Below are 22159 nucleotides of genomic sequence, written 5' to 3'. Positions count from 1 at the left end.
GCCTGGCAGAAGGTTCACACATTTGTATGCAAACCTTGAGATAAGAAATGCTGATTTAGAAATGCCATGGGACAGGACGGACATTGCTGAGAGAGAAATGGAACCAGAAACAAGTTTTCAAAGGATGGCCTTGCAAATAAGACTGGGGACTTTGGAGAAATAAAACTATGAAAGATGCATTGGAGGAGGAGCCACGAGGGGTAATTTTAGATTATTAACTTTAAGGCATTTACAGCATGGTGTAAATTTACGTTTACAGCCAAAGCTGATAGGCCAAGAAATGCTTATAATGCATTACAATTAAGAAATAGTTATTTTCTGATTGTAACAGTGTGAATTATAACATCTGTATTGTCTCACCCTTCACATGAGACTGAAAATGGAATAAAAGCTTTTAAACCACCTCTCAGTTGCTCCATCTCTGGGTCAGAAAAGGGCTTAATCTGCCAAATCTTGATCCCAGTCCTTCCTCAGCCTGGTGTTTCCTGAGGTTTTCACCCTCACCCTGCAGGTTGGTGACCTCGCTGTCCTTCTCCTGCTGCAGCTGGGCCAGTTTCTGGCTGTGGCTCTCCAGGCTCTTCCTGTGCTCCAGTTTGAGGCTGTTGTGCTGCAGCTGCAGGTCCAGCAGCTGCTTCTTGACATCGTCGTGCTGGTTCTGGAGAGAAAAAGAAGGGTCAGAGTGAAGCCTTGTGAAAGCTGGCCTAGAACAGAGGCTGGGCAGAGCTGAAGAATAAAGCAGGGATTTATTAAAGGATCTCCTCATGGATCCACCTTGGGCAGCACCAGAGCCCAGCCAGGGCTGCACCCAAGGTGAACCCAAATGGTCCCAAGAAATGGATGATTGGTCACAAAATGATCAGCTCTGCTCCATTTGCACCTTGGAGTTCATTGTCCCATTCCAGCTTTAGCCCATGCACTCCCATCCTGCTTGTTTTCCTCTCTCCAGCCCACGCTGTTTGTGCTCCTGGGCCTGAGCTTTGGATCATTTGTCCTTGGTGCCCAGCTGGAGCAGGAATTGTTTTGTCTCCCTGCTCTGTGCACAGAGCTCAGCATCCCCTCATGTGAAGCTCAGAGCCACACACTAAAGCAGCAGAGAATGTGAAAAATAGAAAAGCTGAACCTGAGGCATCAGCACAGAATGTGAAAAATGGAAAAGCTGAACCTGAGGCATCAAGAGTCAGTCCTAGAGGAGTAATTTGGCACTAAGTGTGTCTGTTTAATGAGTTGCTTGAGGGGGTGGGAGAAATGTTTGTTCCTCCAGTGAGGCAGGCAGAAATCCCAGGGACAATCGTCCTCTGTGCCCAGGGGTCCAGGGGAGGAGGTGAAATGCCAATTAAACCCTAATTTGGGAGGAGGTTTTGGGGGTTTCCTTGAGAGCCTTGAATTAAAGCTTTGAATTAAAGCCAGAATTGGTGGCCAGTCCCTTTCTGGGACAGAGTCAGGAGCTGCTCCTGCAGGAATTCATCCCAGGCAGGCACTGAGATTTGCTGGTTTTGTTTCTTTACGTTGTCAGTGGAAAATAAAAGGTTTTGGGGGAGGAGAAGTGTTCTGAAGTGTTTGTTTTGATTCCTACCACCTTTTTTTTTTTTCCTTTTAGTTACTATTGATAAAATTTTCTTCACACCCTTTTAAACTTTTGAGCCTGCTTTTCCTGTCCCCTAATCCCATCTCACAGCAGGAAATGAGCACAATAATAACTAACCCACACCAAACCCACCACACTCATTGGTGCATTGGCCGGGACACCTCAAAATTGGTCAAATTTCAAATTAGCGAGGCAAAACCGCGACACAAAATCAGCATTTCTGCCCTGTTTCCAACTAAAACCACCACCCAAAGCAAACACCTGTGGAACACAAATCCAAGGCTCTTCCCAGCCACCTGAAGGACATTCTTTTTGCAGAAATATCTTTTTGCAGAAACATCCTTTCGCCCGAACCCGCTGAACCAGAATTCACCTCCTGGTTTTTTTCTTTTTCTTTCTTTTTTTGTTGTTGTTCCCATGGTAACCCAGAGAGAGATTCCTTCCACATTCAGTTTGTCAACACGAATTATGCATGCAGATTGAGTGGCTCTCAGGTGAACCCCGGCCCTGCCACACAATCCCTCCTCAGGACTCAGCAACCACTTCAATCAGGCTGCCTGGGGGGAAATTAAATTTTAAAAAATAGATTTATTTTTTTTTTAAAAAAAACACCTCTAAATGCTATCGATGCTTGCATTTATCTCCAGGAAAACAAAGTGTCTGTGGCCCTGAAGCAATTATCCTCCATTAAAAGAGATGTAGCTGTGCTCCAAAAACACAGGCAGTGCAGAGGAAAAGATAAAGGGCTCCCAGAGCCAGAACAAAGGAGACAAGAATGTCAGGTTAACCAGATCACAAGAAATAAAGATTCCTGCTTTGCCTTTCGGAGGTACTTAGAGCTCTCATCAGAGCCCCTGGCAGAAAGAACTGCAGAGGAACCAATTCCCTAAAATAATTTGAGGCTAAACGCCTCAGAAACCACAACGTCAGCGAGCAAGCTTTGATTTAAACGAGAAAAAAAACTCTGAAACCCAAGGAAATTTAAGCCCTCATCAGCTCAGGTCAATTAATTTCTCGGCCACATTCTGCCTGCAGGGTGATGTGCATGATTGGTGTCCCCAGCCTGCCCCCAGGCACGGAGGAGGGAGGAAATTTTCATGCTGTGGCAGCAGCAGGAGCTGGGAAGGGACAGAAGTGCCTGGACTGAGGTGTCACCCAGCAGCCAGGGCTGCTGCTCCTCCAGCACGGGGAGCATCCCCAGCCCCAGCTGCTTCCTGAGCATTATTCATCAGGAAATTTAATCATCTGCGAGCAGAACGTTCCTGAGCCGCTCGGTCCCACCAAGGCCAGGTGTCCTGAGGAGCCCAGGAGCCTCCCATGCCCACCTGGGTGAGGATATTCCCTCCTGCCCCTCCTCGGTCCAGCAGCAGTGCAGGATGCAGCTCGTGTCAGCGATTTTTAGTGCCCTGTCCTGGCGGTTCTGGGTCCCTCACGCTGCAGTTTGTGGAAATCACGTCACCCCCAAGTTGTTTTATCTGTTCGAGCCAGGTCTTACAGGCTCTCAGAGACAAACATCACACCCTCGAGGGCTCAGCTACCCCAGGTGGCATAAAAGCAGCAGGGTGGCTCCTGTGACAGTGCTGGAAACAGAAAAGTTTGAATAAAAGGCAAAATAACAAAGCTCTTTACAGAGGAAAACCAAGCCAAGGCAAGAGGTTCCTGCTCCTGCTAAAACACTTCACAAAAGCGATTTACTTCTTTTGTTCTCTTCTTTTTCTCGGGAGTTGCTCAGGTGGGACTTTCTGGCTCCTGCCCAGTTGGGTGTCCTTGAGTTTGAGGTGAAGTCCCCAAGGTCCTGTGAGGTGTCTTTTACCCAAATTGAGGAGAGAAACTTCTGGGCTTTTGTCCTTTGTAAGGAGACAAAGGGTGACTTGGTTACTCCATCAACAGGGGGTGCATTCCTACACCCACTCAGCTCATCTCCCAAAAATCAGGAGTTCTGGCACTCAGAGCAGCAAGTTCTCCCATCCCACCTCCCTCCTGCTGTTCAGAGAGCAGGGAGTGTTCCAGACCTCTCTCCCCAGGGCAGAAACGATCAGGTGAAGGTGAAGGAGGCAACACCAGCACCTCAAACCCGGCTGTTTCTACCCTGATTTAAGAGCAGCTTTGTGGACAGCAAGTGGACAAAGCAGGATCAATAACCCGGGTGCTTCACCCACAAGCAGAGGGAGGCCACAGCTCATTTTTTTCACCCTCCAGCAGCCTCAGGAAGTCCATGGCACAGTCCCTTGGCCTGCCCAGGGAATGCCAGGTGCCTCCTGCAGCCAAACATTTTCATCTCCACTCAGGGGGAAGAAAGGGCTTCGTAAGACAAAGCCTGGCCCCAGCAGGAGCCCAGGCACGGCTCCAGCTGCTCTTTTTGGGCAAAGCCAAGCCCCTGTGAGGGGCTGTGCCAGCTCCAGATGTGACCCAGCCACCGAGGGGGGACAGCCAGATGTGCTGGAGTGGCTTCGTGGAACCCCCTGGTGACATTTGGGACCTCCAGCTCAGCTTCTGTTCAGCATTTCCCAGGGGATGACATTGCTGGCAGCAATCTTCCTCCTGAGCAAGCCACTTCCACTGGGGAACATTCCTGCCTGGGCTGCAGTGACAGAAGTGTCACCCACAGCCTCATAATGGGCTAAAAATGGCTTTTTTCTGAAAAAAAAAAAAAACCCAAAAAAAAAAAAAAAAAAACAACGAAAAAAAACCAAAACAAAACCAAAATCAAAAACAAAAAAACCCAAAAAAAACCCCCAAAAAACCCCCAAAAAACCAAAACAAAAAAAAAAAAAAAAAAAAAGCCAACCCCCCCCCAAAAAAAAACCCCAAAAAAACAACCCCAAAAAACTCCAGTCTTTTGGAAATCTCCCACAGTCCCAAGGGCTGGTTTTGTCTTTCAGCAGCTGTAAATGTAGTTAAAAAAAAAAAAAATAGATTGTTGGGGTTGTTTTGTTGTTTTATTTTCCCCACCCCTCCAATAAAAGGAAGCAGGAGAGAGGGAGCCAGGAGGAAAAAAAAAGCTCTGAGTGTCCCCCTGAGAGAAGCAAAGCAGAGCATTCTGCTCAGCCTGCAGTTGCTATGAAGAGGAATTTTGCTGTTGCAGAGCGTTCCCAGAATCCACAGAGCTGGAGAATGCCCAAGAGACAGAACTGTGCTTCCTTTTTTCAAGCTGGAATCCAAAATCCAAAAGCCAGGCAGCTGGAGGTCCAGCTCAGCTCAGGAAATCCAGCCCAGTGGTGCTAAGGGCTGCTGGAACCCAGCCCTCTCTCTCCATCCCAGACTTCAATTAGCATTTCACTGCCAAGTTTAGACTAAAAACGTTTTTAAAAACCACCCCAGCAGCCCCCAGTTGCACTGCTCCAACAAAAGCAAAACTGAACATCAAGATGTGCTTCAGGTAGAGCAGGTGATAAGCCATAAAATGCTATAAAATGCTATAAAATGCTATAAAATGCTATAAAATGCTATAAAATGTTATAAAATGCTTGAAGCTGCCCTGCTCTGAGCCTCTTCCATGGACTGCAATATTTGGTAGGAGCCCAAAGGTGAGCTCCAATGAATAAACCCCATTTTCACACTGAGAGACCCAGAAAAAAACAGCCAAACCCTGTGTGATAAAAGCGCTCAAAGGCTGATGTTGCAGCATGAAAAACGATAGAAAAATTATAAAGAAAAATAGAAAAATTATAAAGAAAAGCCTCACAAAATCAGGCCTTCTCTGGCTGGCCTGTCATTTCTTCTAAGCCAAGCTAGCATTTTGCAAGTTCCCATGTGAAATCAATCCTGGTGTGAGCAGTTCATTTAACAAAACAATCTATTCCTGGGTCAAAACCAACTTAGCACCTGTATAAACTGGTTTTACACTGTTAGATGGAAAAATATAAATTATCTTTCACAAACAACTTGCTCTGCACACCGAGAGTCTGAGTGACCAATCAACACAATAATAACAAGATTGATAATAACACAAGATTAACAACTTGTTACTAACCAATAAAAGCAGTTGGCAAGAAAGCTCCTAAGCAATTGGAGGTGTGTAAAACTGTATAAAAAGGAGTTTTGTGGGTAAAGAACGGGCTTTTTCCACCATTAAGAAAATGGATTTGGTGTGATTTATTCCCTGCCATTGAAAGGAGGGGGGGTGAGAGCTACGACCTGGCACAGGATCAGCAGGGAACTGCCCTGGAGCTGGGCACTCAGGGAGCAGTGTGGGTGAACACTGAGCTCCTCCCCAGGTGATGCTTCAGCCTTTATCTTTTCTATTTTCCAGATTCTCTGCTGATGCCTCAGGTTTGGGCTTTTCTATTTTTCACATTCTCTACTGATGCCTCGGGTTCAGCTTTTCTATTTTTCACATTCTCTGCTGATGTCTCAGGTTCAGCTTTTCTATTTTTCACATTCTCTGCTGATGTCTCAGGTTCAGCTTTTCTATTTTTCACATTCTCTGCTGCTTTAGTGTGTGGCTCTGAGCTTCACATGAGGGGATGCTGAGCTCTGTGCACAGAGCAGGGAGACAAAACAATTCCTGCTCCAGCTGGGCACCAAGGACAAATGATCCAAAGCTCAGGCCCAGGAGCACAAACAGCGTGGGCTGGAGAGAGAAAAACAAGCAGGATGGGAGTGCCTGGGCTAAAGCTGGAATGGGACAATCAACTCCAAGGTGCAAATGGAGCAGAGCTGATCATTTTGTGACCAATCATCCATTTCTTGGGACCATTTGGGTTCATTGGGTGCAGCCCTGGCTGGGCTCTGGTGCTGCCCAAGGTGGATCCATGAGGAGATCCTTTAATAAATCCCTGCTTTATTCTTCAGCTCTGTTCCCAAGTGCAGGAATCCTGGGATCCTCCATCCCCTAAAACACAGCAGCCAAACCTCCCTTACCTTCAGGATCTTGTGCTGGGAGCTGAGGGCCCCGTATCTGTTCATGGAGTCTTGCTGGGGAGAAAAAAGAGATCCATCAGAATCCAGGAAAAGCCGGGGGAGGGAGAAAAACCCCAGAGAAGCACCTGCCCAAATTCTGACCCTCAGGGAGGGACTGGGACCAGCCCAGCACGGGGAGCAGCAGAACGTGCAAGGCAGGAAAACGTTGAGCTTTTCTCTTCTTTTTGCTAGGGCTGGGATGAAATGCGTGAGATGGAATTTCTCGTTGGGGCTCAGGTGTTTATTAGTTCTTATCTCTGTTCTTATCTCCCAAAGCCCTGAGTCCTGCTGCACTCCAACAAACTAAAAATGGAGCCGTGTCTCTCTTTCTACAAAGCTCTTTAAGGATAAACTGCCCAATTAGCAATTACACCTAAATTATTTTTATTTTTAACTCAGGAACCAACTATTTGTGGTCCGCAATGTGGACTTTTTTATCCAATTACACAAAACCACCCAAACCCGTGGAGAAGGAGGTGAAGAAGAAGGAGCAGCTTCTGCTTTAAAATTCTGTCTGGCTTTTTATTTATGACTATATTCTAAAACCTTAATGTTGTCTGCGATGTGATATGACTTTTATTCATTCTGTCACCTACATTATTATATCACATACGTGATATCACTTCTACTCAAACTGCACCCTCATAAGCTCAGTTTTATCACTCGGTTCTGGAAGTTTTCTCTACAGCTTCAGGTCAAATGCGGCGTTCTCCTGCGGGGTCAGTGCTTGGCAGCAGAGAAAATCCGAAATTCTCAGGAAGGAGGCTTCCAACAGGAAAAGAACTTTTCCCAAAGAACTTCTTCACAGCACCTGTTCAAAGCAACCTAGCCAATAATAATGTTGGGGTGTAATTACGGTTCTTCACCTCCTTCTTCATGAATTTGAGGAGCATTTTGTAATTAGACAAAAAAAAAAGTCTGCCTTGCGGAACATAAGAAATCAGTTATGGAGTTGAAAGTAAAAATAATTTGGATAATTTGGATAAACATTAATTTTAAGACATATTAAATATAATATAATATAATATAATATAATATAATATAATATAATATAATATAATATAATATAATATAATATAATATAATATAATATAATATAATATAATATAATATAATATATATTATTTTTATAATATATATTATGTATATTATATATTATATAGAATATATAAATTATAATATTTATAATATATATTATATATTAAATATATATATATAATATATATTATAAATATATATTATATATTATAATATATTTCATATATCATATATATAATATTAAATATAATTTATATTTTATTATATTCTATTCTATTATAATTTATATTATATTTATAATATAGGTATTATATATTATATAGATTATATAGAATATATAAATTATAATATATATATTATATATTATATATTATATATTATATATTATATATTATATATTATATATTATATATTATATATTATATAATATATATTATAATATTATATATTTTTATATATAATGTAAAATAGAATTTATATTATATTATATTATATTATATTATATTATATTATATTATATCATATTATAATTTATTTTAATTGTATTAGATGTTAATTATAAGAACATTTATCGTTAATTTTAATGAACATTCATTTAAATAAACATTAATTTGAAGAACAGTTATTATTAATTTTATTAGGCATTAATAATAATAACATTTATCAATAATTTTAATATAAATTTGTTTAAATAAACATTCATTTAAATTAACATTAATTGCGCATTTAATTAAGATTTGAGTGGTTTTCCTTGGCCTTCAGCCCTTTATCCAGGCCCGGCTTGGTGCTGAAGGAGTTTTTTACACGGATCCCTTCTCTCGAGGCTGAGGGGGAGGCAGAGAAAGCAGCACAAAATCCATCACCAGAAAATGGAGTGAGCCTCAGGCAAAGTGTGAGCTGGCACAGCAGCCAAAATTCCGATCTTTTCCCCCGCCGTTAAAAAAAATCAGATATTTTCCCCGTTATTTAAAAAATCAGATATTTTCCCCACTGCTAAAAAAAAATTCAGATATTTTCCCCATCATTAAAAAAAAAAAAAATCAGATATTTTTCCCATCATTTAAAAAAATACAGATATTTTTCCCACCATTAAAAAAAAATTAGATATTTTTCCCATAATTTAAAAAAATACAGATATTTTTCCCGTCATTTAAAATATCAGATATTTTTCCCACCATTTAAAAAATTCAGATATTTTTCCCATCATTAAAATAATTCAGATATTTTTTCCCATCATTAAAAAAAATACAGATATTTTTCCCATCATTAAAAAAAAATAGATTTTTTTCCATCATTAAAATAATTCTGATATTTTTCCCATCATTAAAAAAAAATACAGATATTTTTCCCATCATTAAAAAAATTTAGATTTTTTTCCATCATTTAAAAAATTCAGATATTTTTTCCACCATTAAAAAATTCAGATATTTTTTCCCATCATTTAAAAAATTTAGATATTTTTCCCATCATTAAAAAAATACAGATATTTTTCCCATCATTAAAAAAAAATTAGACTTTTTTCCATCATTAAAAAAATTCAGATATTTTTCCCACCATTAAAAAATTCAGATATTTTTTCCCATCATTTAAAAAATTTAGATATTTTTCCCATCATTAAAAAAAATACAGATATTTTTCCCATCATTAAAAAAAAATTAGACTTTTTTCCATCATTAAAAAAATTCAGATATTTTTCCCACCATTAAAAAATTCAGATATTTTTTCCCATCATTTAAAAAATTTAGATATTTTTCCCATCATTAAAAAAAATACAGATATTTTTCCCATCATTAAAAAAAAATTAGACTTTTTTCCATCATTAAAAAAATTCAGATATTTTTCCCACCATTAAAAAATTAAGATATTTTTTCCACCATTAAAAAATATAGATATTTTTCCCATCATTTAAAAAAAATACAGATATTTTTCCCATCATTAAAAAAAAAAATAGATTTTTTTCCATCATTAAAATAATTCAGATATTTTCCCCACCATTAAAAAATCAGATATTTTTCCCACCATTAATAAAAATTCAGATATTTTTTCTGTCCCAGCATCTCATCCACAGATGCTCAGGGGAAGGAATGAACCCAGTGGCACCAGACCAAAACCATTTCCCATTGCTCCCCGGGCAGCCTGGGGCAAACCACACGTACCTTCTCCTTGTTGAGCGCTTCCTGAGCTTCTAACTTGTACACTAAAAAATCTAGAGAGGGGAGAAAAGGAGGTGAGGATTTCACAAGGGGCTGCTTTGGGTTTTGGAGGGGAGGGAAGAAGGAGCAGCTTCTGTTTAAAACTTTTAACTTGCTTTTTTAGATATTGCTATCTTTTAAAACCTTAGAGTTTTCTAACTGTGTGATGTTACACACTTCTATTCGAACTACACACCTACAATTTCAGTTTTATCGTTCAATTCTGGAAGTTTTCTCAGCTTGCTGAGCAAAAAGCTGCAAGTGAACAAGCTGGAGTGCAGGTGCTGCTGGGAGAGCATTCCGTGCCCTGGGGAAGGTGGGAGTGCTTTCCATGAGAGCTGGCCACCCAAAAAATGTCCTTCCCTTCCCTTCCCTTCCCTTCCCTTCCCTTCCCTTCCCTTCCCTTCCCTTCCCTTCCCTTCCCTTCCCTTCCCTTCCCTTCCCTTCCCTTCCCTTCCCTTCCCTTCCCTTCCCTTCCCTTCCCTTCCCTTCCCTTCCCTTCCCTTCCCTTCCCTTCCCTTCCCTTCCCTTCCCTTCCCTTCCCTTCCCTTCCCTTCCCTTCCCTTCCCTTCCCTTCCCTTCCCTTCCCTTCCCTTCCCTTCCCTTCCCTTCCCTTCCCTTCCCTTCCCTTCCCTTCCCTTCCCTTCCCTTCCCTTCCCTTCCCTTCCCTTCCCTTCCCTCAGCCAAGATCTTTGCTGCTCTCCCAGGTCACAAAGAGCTGCAGCTTTGATGTCAAGGGAGCTGAGTGACTTTTTGGGGTTCTCTGAGCTGAGAGGTTGTCGGAGTCCAGCACATCCCTCTGGCTGCCCTGGCTGGCTCCAGACCCTGGCAGGGGGCTCAGAGACCCTGGCATGAAGTCAAAAACACCTGTGGCTTCCATTTTAGCCCATGGAAAAAACTCAATTTTGTATGAGGAATTACAAGCCACAAGGGTTTGAGCAGTCTGATATTTGAATTAACACAGGGTGGAAAAATAGAATTTTGGGACTTTTAGAATGGGGTTAAAGGGGACAAGATGGAGGGATTTGGGCAAGTCCTGACCTCCTTCTCCTTCTCCTTGCACTCCATGTCTCGCTGTGCTGGTGACACTTTTCTGTTGGTTTCAGGCACAGACACACTGTCCAACACCAATGACAGACATTGGCACGTTATTGTAACCACAGCACACGGAGTTTTGGGTATAAAATGTGAACACTGCCCTGAGGGCAGACAGAATGCCATGGCCGAGCTGCTGGACAGAGCTCAGCAGGGCAGAGAGAGAATGTTCTAGATCAGGGGAAATGAACACCCTTGAGAAGCCGACCCTGCGCATTCAGACCCCTCCTTTGGCTGCGGGGCTGGGAAACAAAAGGATTTGACACTCTCGGGGTCACCCCAACACCCAGACCCCGAGAAGAGGTGAGTTTGGAAAAGGTGCTGTGAGACCCAAACTCACGAGCTGATCTCATCTGGGCCAGCTTCTCAAAACAGAAAGGTTCCACAAGGTAATGCGTACAAGGATGCTTCATTTTCTCAACAAGTTAATTAAAGAGGTGTGGAAGAGGTTTTACTGCGACTTCTCTGAGCCAGAGAGAAGTTTGAGAAGAGGATCCATGTCCACCCCTGAAAGAGTTTCCTGCCAAGGTCGTTGATACAGAAACCAAGAAATAAAGAAGGATAAAGAAGAGAAACCTGCAGCTGCCTGTTGCAATGCGCCCTTGGTTTGTGTTTCCTGACCAATGAGTGAAATTGGGAGCTTTGTAAGAATGTATAAAAAGCATGCATGCTAGAATAAAAATGGGTTTGGAGCCTTCTGAAAACGGAGGGTGTAATTTTGTATTGTCCCCGTCTCAACTACGACAAAGAAGCAGCACAGAAATGCAGGAAATGCAGGCACAGAGCTGCAGGCAATGCAGGTTCTGCCTCAGGCAGCCCCAGAGCTGCAGGCAAGGCTGGATGCTGGATGCAGCACCCAGGAGCCCAGAGCACGCTGGAGTGAGGGCAGGGATGTCACCCCACACACGACTTCTCGAGCTAAAACCCAATTTATGAAACTGCTGAGGGGCCTGACAGCCAAGCACAGCCCTCTGCTGAAGGGCTCACGAGCTGATCTCTTGGGTTGCTGCTTCCTGCTGGGTTCCATGGCCTTAAAAGCCACGGTTTTCAAACCCCTGAATGTTTGTGTGTCTGGGTTCCATGGTTTTCAAACCCCTGAATGTTTGTGTCTCTGGGTTCCATGGTTTTCAAACCCCCTGAATGTTTGTGTGTCTGGGTTCCATGGTTTTCAAACCCCTGAATGTTTGTGTAACCGGGTTCCATGGTTTTCAAACCCCCTGAATGTTTGTGTGTCTGGGTTCCATGGTTTTCAAACCCCTGAATGTTTTTGTGTCTCTGGGTTCCATGGTTTTCAAACCCCTGAATGTTTGTGTGTCCGGGTTCCATGGTTTTCAAACCCCTGAATGTTTGTGTCTCTGGGTTCCATGACCTTCAAACCCCTGAATGTTTGTGTGTCTGGGTTCCATGGTTTTCAAACCCCCTGAATGTTTGTGTAACCGGGTTCCATGGTTTTCAAACCCCTGAATGTTTGTGTGTCTGGGTTCCATGGTTTTCAAACCCCCTGAATGTTTGTGTCTCTGGGTTCCATGGTTTTCAAACCCCCTGAATGTTTGTGTGTCTGGGTTCCATGGTTTTCAAACCCCTGAATGTTTGTGTCTCTGGGTTCCATGGTTTTCAAACCCCTGAATGTTTGTGTCTCTGGGTTCCATGGTTTTCAAACCCCTGAATGTTTTTGTGTCTCTGGGTTCCATGGTTTTCAAACCCCTGAATGTTTGTGTGTCTGGGTTCCATGGTTTTCAAACCCCTGAATGTTTGTGTCTCTGGGTTCCATGGTTTTCAAACCCCTGAATGTTTGTGTCTCAGGGTTCCATGGTTTTCAAACCCCTGAATGTTTGTGTGTCCTCCTGTGCATCAGCTCCACCATGTCCATGAGTGGAGGGCGGTGATGCTGATGCCACGGAGCACTTGTAGAGCTCAGCTCAATTTTGGGAGAAAGCTGATTTCTTTCCAAGAAAAAAACACAGCCCAGTGAAAGGTTTTAGTCACTCAGCTGAAGTGACTAAAGTGTTAAAGTTCAAACACCCCACAGGGGGACTGCTGCTCACAGACTGGCCTGAGGACAAATGTGGCAGCAGGAGAGTGTTGGACACAAAATGAGTACACAGGAGCTCGGTAAGTTCAAAAGAGAAAAATAAACTAATTGTATTTCTGACCTCACAATATATAGAATTCTAAAAGTGACAGTGGATGGGAGGGTGAAATTGCGACCTCTCCAACCACACTGGTCAAACCAACATCCATCAATTCTCCCACAAAGGAAAATGCAAAACAAACATTGTTTACATGAACAGTGTGTGAGAACTGCAGTAGAAATATGGAAACGTTATCAGAAGGCTAAAGAAGTTTGATGAGAGCTTTAAAACTTTCAAAGGAACTATAAAAGAAAACTTAACACTTTTAAAAAGCAGGGCAACAGGAGAGAGCAGAGCCCACCTGTCGCTGTTGAGGCAGGACGGGAGCAGAAGAACTCCAAGATCAGAAGGCGAGAAGAAAAAGTGATTTATTTCAAATGCACCTCCCTATTTATAGAGAACATCGTGCAGACCAATTTCATTGGTCTTAGAGTAAAAACATCTCGCACCATTGGTGCGTGCCAATGACGCACGGTGGAAGAACATATCTATAAACAATGTGAACAAGAGAGAGAAATAATTATTTACATTCCTTTCCAACTCTCTCCCAGGCCCAGCCTGGTAGAAATGTCTCTTTTTCTCTCTGACTGAACTGAGAATTTGGGGACAGCTGGGGCTTTGCCTGGCCACTGCTGGGGACTCACCTTCCTTTGTCTTCTTGTGCTCCCCCCTCTCCTTCTGCAGGGACCGCTCCAGCCTGGACCGGTGCTCGTACACCACTGTGGGGGCAGAGAGAGGCAGAGCTTGACAAACCTCCTATTTATCCCCATATTTTTCCCCCCATTAAAAAAAATTCAGGTATTTTTCCCACCATTAAAAAAAAATCAAATTTTTTCCCACCATTAAAGAAAATTCAATTTTTTTCCCACCATTAAAAAATTCAGATATTTTTCCCACCATTAAAAAAAAAAATCCAGATATTTTTCCCACCATAAAAAAAAATTAGATATTTTCCCCACCATTAAAATTCAGATATTTTTGCCCACCATTAAAAAAAATTAGATATTTTTCCCACCATTAATAAAAAATCAGATATTTTTCCCACCATTAAAAAAAATTATATATTTTTCCCACCATTAATAAAAATTCAGATATTTTTCCCACCATTAAAAAAAATTAGATATTTTTCCCACCATTAATAAAAATTCAGTTATTTTTCTGTCACAGCCTGGCATTCACCCACAGAGGAGCAGCCTGGAAGTGATTCCCCTTCTCCAGCATCTCATCCACAGATGCTCTGGGAAAGGAATAAAGGGAGGGGATATTTGGGCTGCACTATAACACACCAGTCTCACCCACAAACTGGGAATGTTTGCACTCAGGTTTTGCTTTGATGTGATGCCCAAGAGATGTTTAAATTGTGTTTGTGTGGGCTCAAGCAGCCAGAGTCACCTGCTCTGGAAAGGCACCAGCACCATGCAGGAGAGATTTTTTTTTTTCCCTTCCACAACCCAGCCATTGACTGGCCCTCTGTGCAGGAGAATTTTGGTTTTTTTCCTCTTCCACAACGCACTGAGAAAAACGGAGCCGAGCAGCTCACCACACACAGAACTGAGAATGGCAATGAACACATGGAGGTGGCAGGTGGAGGGTGGTGATGGAGCCACTGGTCTGGTCTTGGGGTCTGGGTGTTGGGGTGACCCCGAGAGTGTCAAAGTCCTTTTGTTTCCCAGCCCCGCAGCCAAAGGAGGGGTCTGAATGTGCAGGGTCGGCTTCTCAAGGGTGTTCATTTCCCCTGATCTAGAACATTCTCTCTCTGCCCTGCTGAGCTCTGTCCAGCAGCTCGGCCATGGCATTCTGTCTGCCCTCAGGGCAGTGTTCACATTTTATACCCAAAACTCCGTGTGCCGTGGTTACAATAACGTGCCAATGTCTGTCATTGGTGTTGGACAGTGTGTCTGTGCCTTAAACCAACAGAAAAGTGTCACCAGCACAGCGAGACATGGAGGGCAAGGAGAAGGAGAAGGAGGTCAGGACTTGCCCAAATCCCTCCATCTTGAACCCCATTCTAAAAATCCCAAATTTCTACTTTTCCACCCTACGTTAATTCAAATATCACACTGCTCAAACCCTTGTGGCTTGTACTTCCTCACACAGAGTTGGCAGCTTTTTCCATGGGCTAAAATGGAAGCCACAGGTGTTTTTGACTTTGTGCCAGGGTCTCTGAGCCCCCTGCCAGGGTCTGGAGCCAGCCAGGGCAGCCAGAGGGATGTGCTGGGTTCCAACAATGTGGCAATGCCACCACACTCAGCTCCAAGGGGCTCCTCGTGCCCTCCGAGGGGCCAGGATGGCCCTGGGCAGCACTCAGAGGGAGAGGTGGTGAAAGAAAACTCCCAGAGCCAAGATTCCAGCCAAGAATTCTGGGGGCCGGTGGTGCCATAACTCGTGGTCTCCCGGAAAATGGAGATGAAACCAGTGCAGATCCCTTCCCTGCTGAAATCCTGCCACGCCAAGAGCCCCAGGTGACTCACGCTCTCACTCCGAGTGGATCTGTGGACCCTGCCAGCTCCACTCAGGTCAGGCTGGAGCAGGAAATTCCCCTGTCCCTTCTGACCCCCCTCAAGGGGCAGCAAGGGGCCATAGGCGAGCCAGGCTGTCTCCTTCCTTATCTGTGTCAACACACAGACATCCCAGCGATGCTCTGACCACTCCACCCAGACCTTCCTCTGAACCCTACTGTCCACACCATTCCAGCGGTGCTTCCAGTCTGGAAGGAGGTTTCCCCCTGCCAAGCAGCAAACCCAGCTCTGCAGCTGTCCAAGCGTCTCCTCAAGCGTCACAGCTTCATTTTTAGGAGCCCTTTCCCCAGCAGGCTGCTCAGATGTCACCCTGAGGGCTTCCCCAGCTGAGCACACCAAGGGCCCTGGGTGCCGCTGGAAAGCCTTGTCCAAGGGAATTGTCAGCTTGAGAACATCAGCCACTTCCCAGAGGATTTGGGAGCCCTGGGCTCTCACTTTGTGACTCTCCCACACCCGACTTTCTTGCAGATGAGCTCCTGAGGGCAAGGCTTTGATGTGACGGGACCTTCCCACCAGCGAAGGGCTGTGTTAACACCCACAGCCACAGATCCATCCCAGAGCAGGGGAGGCTTCAGCGACAGCTCCCGATCACAGGCTGTTCACTCTGAATTTCACAGCACAAAATCTGGCTCTCCCCGACCCTGTTTTTACAAGCCAGATCAACTGAAGTAACCTCCAGTGACTAGAAAAGGAAATTTTAATCTCTCCTGCCTTTCCTACAGGGCCCCCAGAGCCCAAAGTGGGTTTAGCTTCACACAGAGCAGGGATTCAGCAGTGTCTCAGCTCCTGGGGGTGTTCAGGGCCAGGAGATGGACCTGGATGATCCCAGTGGGTCCCTCCCAGCTCAGGACAATCCAAAATTCCATGATTCGTTACTCATCTTTGTGCTGAGACGCAGCAACAGCTCATCTGACCAAACTGGCACGGCGCAGTTCGGAGGCCAGGGAGCCAGGAAATCTTGAACAATTTGCTTTTCCAGCAGAGAATGGAGGGTGGTCAGTGTGTAAATCCAGCTGGAATCCAGCCAGGACTCGGCTCTAAGGCACCCTCACCTGCTGCCAAAGGAGCTGCTGAAACAATGAAACCCCTTGCTGAAAAGGCAGGGCCAGGTGCAGAAGAGCACGCAGGAATTAAAGTCGTGCAACAAGTGCAGGGACAGAGCCCAGAGCCCCAGGACTGTCCCCAGAGCACTGCAGGGAGCAGCCACAGCACCAGAGGCAGATGTGCCAGCCTCCCACGAGCATCTCTCCCATCTGCCCCTCGCCAGGCTTCCCCCAGCAGCCAAATCCAAAAAGAAGCCTTGCCTTTGTTAAAATTGTTGGGCAAGCGAGTGTCTTCTCAAAATAAAAAAGGGTAGCCATGGCAACAGCTGTATTTAGGAATGGGAGGACTGACAGGGGGTTAGGAATCCCAGCAACAGGCTGCAGCTCTGCAATTCACACACGTTTGGGTGGAAAAAATGTGAGCTTGGCTCAGTTGTTGGCCTGTTGTTCCCAAAACTGGGGTTTCCTGAGGCTGCCACTGTCATCCTCTGGAGAAGCAAGAGATGATGGCACACCAGGGAGGAAATTGGGTTAACTTCTGCCCTGCTGATCTCTGCACATCCCAGACTCAGGCTGCAGGTGGGAATCGCGGCTGGGACTGAGCTGTAGGTGTAGGAGAAATGAAACCAAACCATAGATAACAGCGCTGAAGCTGAACACACATGAATTAGATCCATTCCCAAGGCTGATTGGGTTTTGTTTCCTGGAGAGGAGCGCACACACCCCCCCACGCTGTGCAAACAGAACACACAGCCCTGGGCACCAGCAGCCCTGGTGGGATGCTCCATTTGCAGCACCGAGCCACCAGGAGAAGGTTTAACCCTAAAAGACTCAAACGTTGAGCCGCGGATCTGCAGAACGCCCCAGCAAGACGGGCTGTAGGAAAGAATATCCCTGGATGTGTCCGCAAAAGTCATGACAGAACACCCTGTATTTCATTTTAGCCGGGGAAGATCTCCCATATAAACACCGTGATCTAAACTGACTTTTGAGGAGGAGGAAAAAAAAAGGGGTTAAATAATCTCTTGCCCTTGAGTAGAACAATTTGTGGCCACATGGGTTCATTCTGTGGGCACTCCAGGGGCAGCCCGTCCTCCAGCATTACACACCCGAGTGCTGCCTACCCCGAGGGCATTCCCACCAAACCTCTCCTCTACGGGGAATCAGCAAATCCCCCCTGAGACTCCAAATCCTGTGACAGCTGCTGGAAACGTGGCCTTGGCGCACCCAGCAAGGCTGGAATGATGGGCTGGACAAAGGAGATAAGAGTTCAGCGGTGGAGTAACCGCGTGTCCTCAGCCTTCCCTGCCGGCAGCTCCCCGAGGGCTAAAATCCCATTTTCCCACAGTGAGGCATTTATGTAAGGAGGACAAATGAGGGGAGAGAGGGGGAGGAGGAATCCACACGCTGTGTTTGCCTTCCGGTCTCCGGCAGCTCTTGCCAGGGGAGCCAAGCGCTGGGCAGCGGGATCAGAAAAGCCAGTTCTTCCTCCCCCTCCTCCTCCTCCTCCTCCTCCTCCTCCTCTTCTTCCCCTTGTTTTAGGGAGCTAAAAATCTGCAGCATCCATCAGCCCCAAAAAAGCTCGCACGACTTTTTAAATCCCGGATCAACCTCTCGAGAACGAGGTGGGTTCGTCAGCTGAGAACCCACCGTCAGCGGGGTCAGAAAAGCCAATTCTTCCTCCTCCTCTTCTTCCCCTTGTTTTAGGGAGCTAAAAATCTGCAGCATCCATCAGCCCCAAAATGCTGGCACGACCTTTTTAGTCCCGGACTTTTTTAGTCCCGGGCTTTTTTAGTCCCGGACCAACCTCTGGAGAACGAGGTGGGTTTATCGCCTTGCAGAGGCAGCGGGCAGCAGCGGACTGTGACAAAACTTCAGGGAAAGATCCCTTCCCTCTCTGCTCACTTCCACACGGGGCAGAGAGAGCGGAGCCGCATCCCAGAGCCTGCCCTGCGTTTTTACTGCCTCGCATTTGGCGTGACAGGGGTTTGGATTCGCGGCCAAAGGGAGAAGAAATGGAATAGACGTGACGCAGCTGAGCTCGCCGATCCAGCTCCGATCCCCCTTTGCTAACTCAGACTCAAGGCTGCTCTAATTCCTGGCATCCGAATAGGAGGGAAGGAAACGGGCACAGCATCCTCAAAGCCGAGAGATGAACAGGGGACCCTGCTCGTGGCTGGGAGGGAGAGAAGTCGGGGCAGGGTGCGCACACCCAGGGACGCCTCGGAGCGGGTCACTCACCTTGGAGCTGGGCTGACAGCGCTTCCTGCTGCTGTTTGTATTTCTGCGCCAGCGCCTCGGCGCTCCGCACCTTCTGCTGCAAGTGGTTGTAGAGGAAGACTCCGGAGGCCAGGCAGGCCAGGGCGAGCAGGCAGAAGGCGGTCTGCAGCAGCCCCTTCTGCCTCCTGGAGCACATCCCGGTGCCCATGGCGGGGCCGGAGCGCCGCGGTGCAGCGCAGCCTCGCCGGCGCTGCTAAAGCATCTGGTTATTTTCGCCCAGCGGCCGCGTTCCTCCGCGAACTCGCGGATCCCTCCGGAAGATGCGATCCCAGGCTCGGCTCCGCTCCCTCGCGGCCCTGCAGGGGCTCCTGCCGGGCTCTACTCCTCGCTGGCCGTCGGGACATCGGCGTCCGAGCGGAGCCCGAGCATCCTCGGGGAGCGGCCCGGGGGGGCTGCGGGGCGAGGGCAGCGGGCGGAGGGCACCGAGCAGGAGCAGCAGCAGCAGCAGCAGGAGGAGGAGGAGGAGGAGGAGGAGGAGGAGGAGGAGGAGGAGGAGGAAAACTTTTGCTTCCCATGTGCTGCGGCGGAGATGGGGGGGGCGGGAAGGGGGTACCGCCGCCTTTGGCTCTTCCCACCTCCCCCGCTGGAGCAACCACCGGAAAAAATAACCCGGCGAGAGGAGGAGAAGCCCTTGGGCCCCCTCCCCGCGGCTTCCCCCGCCGGCAGATCCTGGAGGAAGCGGCGGCACCGGGGCCGGGAGAGCGGCCAGGAACGCGGCGGCGGCGGCGGCGGCGGCATCCGGGCTGCGGCGGCGGAGAGTCCGCCCTCGGCGGCGGGAGGGGCTGCGGGGACCGGGGGGGACAGAGGGGGACAGGGGACAACCGAGGGGACAACAGAGTCCCGAGCCCTGCCCCTCCCCGGGGCAGGCATCGCCGGGAGCCGGCGTCACCCGGAGCCCCTCGTCCGTGGGTTCCCTTCCTTGCTCGGCACCTGTTGCTAACGGGGGATGGATGAGGGACACGGGAATGGATGGACCGGGAGAGCATCCTCGCACGAGTTCTTTAAAAGCTGCTAAAAGCTGTGGTTTCTCCTCGGGAAAATAGGAGCTGATAAAGGCAGGAGGGCGGCACGAGGGGAAAGCCGGGAGTTTGGCTTTTTCCCAGTGGTTTGCGTTGGAAGGGGCCTTAAAGCTCATCCCTGCCGTGGGCAGGGACATCTTCCACTACCCCAGGTTGCTCCAAGCCCTGTCCAACCCGGCCTTGGACACTTCCAGGGATGGGGTGTTCCAGGTGTTCTGGACATGCCCTCCATGTGGAGTCCTCTCTTCTGGCAGAGCCCAGCTGGTTTTACCCCGGTGTGGGATGCACAAGGTGACCTTTAAAGGTCCCTTCCAACCCAAACCTTTCCATGATTTTGTACCTCACGGGACAGACAAAGCTCCTGGAGCCTCGCCTGGGTTCTGAGCTCAGCTCTAAGACCCCCAGGTTTGCAATGAATCTTCTCTGACTGTCAGGTTGGCTCATCTTTTATCTGAGCTCACAAGGATATTTCTTCTGGAATTCTGCCAAGTTCCCTCTTCCAGGCACCTGGGGAATAAGGAACAATCACAACAGTTCTTCAGCAGCAATTCCCCTCTAAGAGTCATGCGTGGTGGTTTCATAAATGTTAATCAAATGAGCTTTACAGCACTGCTGAGAATTGGTTGAGTGGCACTTGTGTCACCCCCATTTGTCATCGGGAAAACTGAGGCACAGTGTTCCTGTAAGGTTATGATTTATCCAAAGTAAATTTTTTGTGGTAGGATTTTTCCCCCCCCCCCCTCTAAGCATTTTAAGTGGATTTGTTCTGCCAGACCTTGGGTGAGGCTCAGCCTGCTGGAAATGGGGTGATTTGGCTCTGATAGAGCTTCCACTAAACATTATAGGCTTTCCTTAATGAATTAACTGATTACTGCAGCTCCTTCTGAAAAGCAGAGCAGCACTGATGGGATGTTTCATGGCAGCATTTGTCTGCCATGGATTTGGTGTGTGTAGGACCAGGGATAACCTCGTTCCTATTCCCAGATACTCAGTCCAAGACACTCCACCGTTCCAGACAGATTTACTGCCCAACTGTGTCTTTACACAAATGCCCAGCCCTGGGGGTTGCTGAACGCTCCAGCATCTCTTCAGGCTGTTTGTCAGGAGCTGGAATGTCCTGTCTGCATCCTGAGGACTGAGCAGGCAGCCCGTGGGATGAGGGGTTTCAGTCTCAATTTTGCCTTTTTTCAGCACATTCTTTTTTTTTTTTTTTTTTTTTTTTTTTTTTTTTTTTTTTTTTCCCTTCCCTCCTGCACTCATTAATTACTTCCTCATGTGCTGATTCCTGCCTGAGAAAATACTGGGAGTTTTTGAGGTTTGTGACAGGGAGGAGTCTGGAAAAGGTTAAAATCTAGATTAGGGAATGTTTATCTGAGAAAGATTTGATTGACAGAATGTCTATGAGCAGGCCCTTTATTTTTGTAACAAATGACCTTACTCCTGCAATAAACTCAGGCTCAGATTTAACTCCATGTTTCTGCACCAGATCTAAGGCCACTGAGAGCCAAAGGCTTTGCTTCATGCTTGTGCTTTACCAATGTTTAAATGATTCAGAGGATTCTTCCTCGTACAAATCCCCACGACATCCCACATCTCTAAAGGTCTGCTCGAGTATTTTTAGGAAGATACAGAGGAGGAGAAACCCCTGAGCTAAACAAATTGACCATAGGTGACAGCTCCCTTCAAACCCAACTCAAAATGCTTTGTGCCTCAGGGATTATCTGATCATCTCCTTTTGCTCCCTCTAATCCAGTGGGTGATCACATCTGATGACAGCTTTGAAATAATAATCTGAACAGAACGAGCAATTCCCATGGGAAAGCTCGGGGTGTGTGTACTTGTAAAGAAAATTCCACTTTCTCCCCTGTAGAACAAACTGTGAGTGTTAACCATCTGTGCAAGGAGTGCACAGATTAAAAAGCTCCAGCCTTTTAATCAGAGCTTTGGACTCCGGAGCAGGATTTAATCAGCTGTGGGAGTGTTTTCAGCCAGGTTATGTAAATTCTGTCAAGAAACCAAGTGGCTGAAAAAGATGGATGGATGGAAGGAATGTGCTGGGAGGAGGCTGCATTGTTTAGGGGTTGCAGTTTTATAAATCTACAGACAAATGTGCCACATTTCACACCGGACACTCACCCTAAAGGCTTTATGGGGTTTGGATCTGCCCTCGAGGGAATCCCACTCTGGGAATCCGGTGCACAAATGTGGGAGGGAATAGGGTGAGCAGGGGAGGAGGACTTTGAGGCAGGAGTCCAGAGGATGAGAAATGACAGGCACAAATGTGTGAAAATGTTCAAAGTGATGTGCATGGATTCAGAGCATGAGAGGAACCAGCACTCCTGGAGCTGCCTTTT

The 22159-nt window shown here is 46.5% G+C and overlaps 1 protein-coding gene across 6 annotated transcripts in view; it reads right to left on the bottom strand.

Annotated features, from left to right (window-relative positions):
- Positions 1-19068, bottom strand: part of LOC128798824 (Golgi integral membrane protein 4-like) — a 37065-nt gene extending 17997 nt beyond the window's left edge. For 5 of the 6 annotated variants that reach the window (XM_053962679.1, XM_053962680.1, XM_053962682.1 and 2 more), the window contains exons 1-5: positions 18748-19068; positions 13589-13663; positions 9682-9731; positions 6449-6502; positions 505-655 (exon numbers count right to left, since the gene is read on the bottom strand). In XM_053962679.1, the coding sequence (XP_053818654.1) occupies positions 505-655; positions 6449-6502; positions 9682-9731; positions 13589-13663; positions 18748-18934 (517 nt within the window). In that variant the 5' untranslated portion in view covers positions 18935-19068. Of the gene's footprint in view, positions 1-504; positions 656-6448; positions 6503-9681; positions 9732-9913; positions 10021-13588; positions 13664-18747 lie in introns of those variants that run through there. The other variant, XM_053962683.1, reaches the window with a different exon arrangement.
- Positions 19069-22159: the final 3091 nt, after the last annotated feature.

Source organism: Vidua chalybeata, chromosome 22 (assembly GCF_026979565.1).
Source record: "Vidua chalybeata isolate OUT-0048 chromosome 22, bVidCha1 merged haplotype, whole genome shotgun sequence".
Classification (NCBI taxonomy): Eukaryota; Metazoa; Chordata; class Aves; order Passeriformes; family Viduidae; genus Vidua; species Vidua chalybeata.
This window is presented reverse-complemented; position numbering and strand designations above follow the sequence as displayed.